This window comes from Solanum stenotomum, chromosome 6, assembly GCF_019186545.1.
Source record: "Solanum stenotomum isolate F172 chromosome 6, ASM1918654v1, whole genome shotgun sequence".
Lineage (NCBI taxonomy): Eukaryota > Viridiplantae > Streptophyta > Magnoliopsida > Solanales > Solanaceae > Solanum > Solanum stenotomum.
The window spans coordinates 12,293,519-12,297,705 of NC_064287.1; the positions used below are offsets into that span (position 1 = coordinate 12,293,519).

The window sequence follows — 4,187 nt, forward strand, 5'->3', positions numbered from 1 at the left end:
AAATCTAATAACAATTAACTAATACCGATAAATAATTTAGCTCTCTTTATTAATGTGTATATTTATTGCCACTAAAAATTACTTTTGTTATAGTGTAAGACTGCCGTTAAAATATTCAAAAGTTTGTAGAGTCAACAAAAAAATTAAGATGGGGGAAGTGGTTTTTTCAAATTTTAAAGTTAAGAAAATGGTAATAACTCCTATAATTTATACATGAAATTAATTAAGAGCGTTATTCATTTCATTTTTATTAGTACTCCCTCTATCTCCGTCTAAAATTATTTGTATTTTTACATGTCTTTTAAAAAAATATTAATTATGAAGAATATTCATAATTTATTTTTATTTATATTTTAAAATATAATCTATTTTTATTAAATATTTACTTTATTAAGATATTCGTAAATTATTTTTATTTATGTCTTAAAATATACTCTATCTTTATTAAATGTTTACTTTATTAAGATATTTGTAATTTTTAAGAATAATTACTATTAAGATTAAAATTTAAAAAATTAATTTTATTTTGAACTTCTACAGCTGAGCTATGGTACACAAAAGCATAAAAGGGTGAAAAATTAGATTTTGGGAATTGAACTATTGGCACAAAAAAATGGAGAAAAGTAAAGTAAAATTTTCATTACTTGAACTTTAAGGAAACTTTTCAAGGAGAAGATCCCCATAAAAGTGCTGGCTACTTAGCAAGTGCCCTTTTTAGCTTATTTTAAACACTTTATATGCAAGAATAATGCAATTTTGCAGCAAAGAATAACTTGAAATGAAGTAATGAATCTCAGAATGTTCTTACTTATTTATTTAAAGACAGTATAGTGGGCATGCAAAATTAGAAAATGTGGTCTTTCAAGAAGTTGCAATTGCCTTCATTTTTGTCATCTAATTTGGCTCTTTTGGTTTTCATTCCTTTGATTCTTCTTTCAATTATTGCTTGTACATTAATAGGTCCACAAAGTAGTTCATCTTTTGTGTCATTTTCTTCTTCTTGGAAATGGAAGTCTGTTGGAATCTTTAACTCTTATTCTTTGAGGTCTTTAAGTAGTTATGAAGAGCAACATGAGGCTTCTTCATCTTTTACTTCTCCTTTCAACAATAATTCATTTCATGAGAATTTGGTAGTTCAAGAAGAGTCAATACCTCATCAACCTCCCCAAGTAAATCCTACTTTTCCCTTGTTTTATATATTGTTGTATTTTTCTTTCTTATGTATATACGGATTTAAGTTATATACATTGTTAGTGTTAGTATATTTAACATGTGATAGAAGGTTTTAATGATTGTGTTTACTTTATGGGTGTGCATGTTAAGTATAAAGGAAAATATTTTCTCGAAAAATAAGTGAATCTTTTACTTATTTTTTGGTGTAAACACTATGGGATGGGAAAAAGGTGGAGGAGTGGGAGTTTTGGAGGGGGGGTGGGGGTGAAGAGGAGAAAATAAGTTTGGAAGACCACTTATGGAACTCGTTTTCCCTATTTGCATCAGGGAAGTCATTTTCTTCATATTTAAGGAACTTGTTTTCCTTGAAAAAATATTTTGATTTTTTTAAGTAACGTGATTGTGTAACCTTCAGCGTATAGAACTTAAACTCTATGTTGATCTATTTTCTTCTTATTGTGCTTTGCTAACTTGTAAATAGAAGGAAGAAGGAGAAGAGATTGAGAGGGATGAATCAAATGAAGGAGAAGAAGAGATTGATAAGGATATATCTAATGAAGGAGAAGAACATGGTAATAATGCAACTAAAGGGGTGCTTAAAATGTATAGCAAGTTAGAAAGGCTAGAAGCAATTTTGGCAAAATCTAGATCATCAATAAGAGAAGCTGCTAGAAATGGGAGTATGATATCTAACCATCATGACCCTGATTATGTTCCTCAAGGCCCCATGTACCATAATGCAAATGCCTTCCACAGGTACTACTAATCCTACCTCTCACAATTTTATTTTCTTTTTTGTTTCTCTTTCAATGTGTGGTATCTGTATTAGACTCCAACTAAATTCGGATTTTGTGCCGGAAAGCTCCACATTAGGAGGTAATCCTCTCCCTAACAAATGCCACTTCGTCAAATCCAAGACATATGATTAAAGATATAGGAGTAATTACCAGTCCAGCACAGGCCTTATTGGTTTGACCTCACATTAATTTAAGTTATATAAACTACCATTTTTATCATGTTATCGGTTAATGTTTATCATATAGATTTACTTATAATACTGTATACATGAACTGGTTGTGTATATACCGTTAGTGCATAGAACTTAAACTAAATCTACAGTAACATTGTGTTCATAATTTGTATCTTTCGCGAAAATGTTGTAGGAGCTATCTTGAAATGGAGAAGAACTTCAAGGTATATGTGTATGAGGAAGGAGAACCTCCAATATTCCATAATGGTCCATGTAGGAGTATATATTCAACAGAGGGAAGATTTATACATGAAATGGAAAGGGGGAGCCTTTATAGAACAAAAAATCCAGATGAGGCCTTGGTGTATTTTCTACCATTCAGTGTAGTTGTGATGGTTCAATACCTTTTTGTCCCTGGTGCCCATGATATGCATGCCATTGGTAGAACTGTTGCTGATTATGTCAAAGTTATTTCTGAAAGACATTCTTTTTGGAACAGAAGTCGTGGTGCTGATCACTTCATGCTCTCTTGTCATGATTGGGTAAGCAAATTCTGTAGAGTCAACTAGTTTCAGACTCTGACATACTCTCTTTGTTTCAATTTGTTTGTCTGTTTTGACTTTGACACGGAGTTTAAAAAAGTAAGGAATGTATCAAAATGTCGTTTTATTCTGTGATCTTAAACATGTCATGTGTAAAGTTGAACTTAAAGAATTGTCGAGAAAGAGACATTCTTTTTGAAACATACTAAAAAGGAAAGCAAGACAAATAAATTGAAACGGAGGGAGTAGTTGATAGTTTGATTGACATTGTGTCATCAAATTTGCCTTTTTGATGAAAAGCTTCTCTATTGATGGTCTCCAGGGGCCACATTTGACTTCATATGTTCCACATCTCTTCAACACCTCCATAAGAGTTCTATGCAATGCTAATACCTCAGAAGGTTTTAATCCTCTAAAAGATGTATCCTTACCGGAAATCAATCTCAAGACGGGCGATATCAAAGGACTCATTGGAGGTCCCTCACCATCAAGAAGATCAATCCTAGCATTTTTTGCTGGTGGTTTACATGGTAACATAAGACACCATCTACTAGAACAATGGAAAGGAAAAGATGAAGATGTGCTGGTTTATGACAAACTTCCAAATGACAAATCTTATGAAACCATGTTGAAGAACAGCAGGTTCTGTTTATGTCCAAGTGGATATGAAGTTGCAAGTCCAAGAATTGTCGAAGCGATATATGCAGAATGCATACCTGTCTTGATATCAGATAGCTATGTGCCACCATTTAGTGATGTCTTAAATTGGAATGCATTCTCTGTGACTATTGGTGTGAAGGACATACCAAATATCAAGAAGATACTAATGAGTATTTCTGAGAGTCAGTATTTGAGAATGCATAGGAGAGTGAAGCAAGTGCAAAGGCATTTTGTGATCAATGGATCTCCTAAAAGATTTGATCTTTTTCATATGATTGTTCACTCCATATGGCTAAGAAGATTGAATATAAGAGTTCAAGAATAGGAGTTAACATAGTACTTATTTTCAACAACTTAAAGAAGAGCAACTTTCAACAGTTGAATGGAAATCAAATTCAACTAAATTAGCATACTCCTAGTATATACAAATGGAACTAACGTATGATGATTTTTTCTGTCAAAAGTTTTCTGATTTTTGCTGTTAAATCCTTCCAGTTTTGAAATAAATGTTACTTGTAACTTGTAATTAAGCCATTTTTCTTTCTGCAAATGCCTCTTTTACATTACCTTAGTAATAACCTCTAATTCATCCACCTTTCTTGAAGTAGTCTATTTGCTTTTGACAGGACAATTTCTGACACTATTTTAGTTCAAAAAAAGATTCAACAAGGCCTAACACATCAGTAAATTTGGTTTTAACACATTAGACATTAGTCATACATCACGAGAAAGGATTAATTTCAAGATGATAATCAGACCCTGATCCAAAGTCTTAAAACTATACTCTGTAACAAAAAAAACAGTGGTTTAAAAGGCCGGAGCCTAAGGCGGGGCATTCTACT

General features: G+C 32.1%; 1 protein-coding gene across 1 annotated transcript; it reads left to right on the top strand.

Moving 5' to 3' along the window:
* Positions 1-829: 829 nt before the first annotated feature.
* Positions 830-3,859, top strand: LOC125867673 (probable glycosyltransferase At5g03795). Its single transcript, XM_049548233.1, has 4 exons — positions 830-1,169; positions 1,655-1,929; positions 2,337-2,685; positions 3,008-3,859. Exons 1-4 carry the CDS (start codon positions 852-854, stop codon positions 3,668-3,670), a joined length of 1,605 nt encoding a protein of 534 aa, XP_049404190.1. The 5' UTR covers positions 830-851; the 3' UTR covers positions 3,671-3,859.
* Positions 3,860-4,187: the final 328 nt, after the last annotated feature.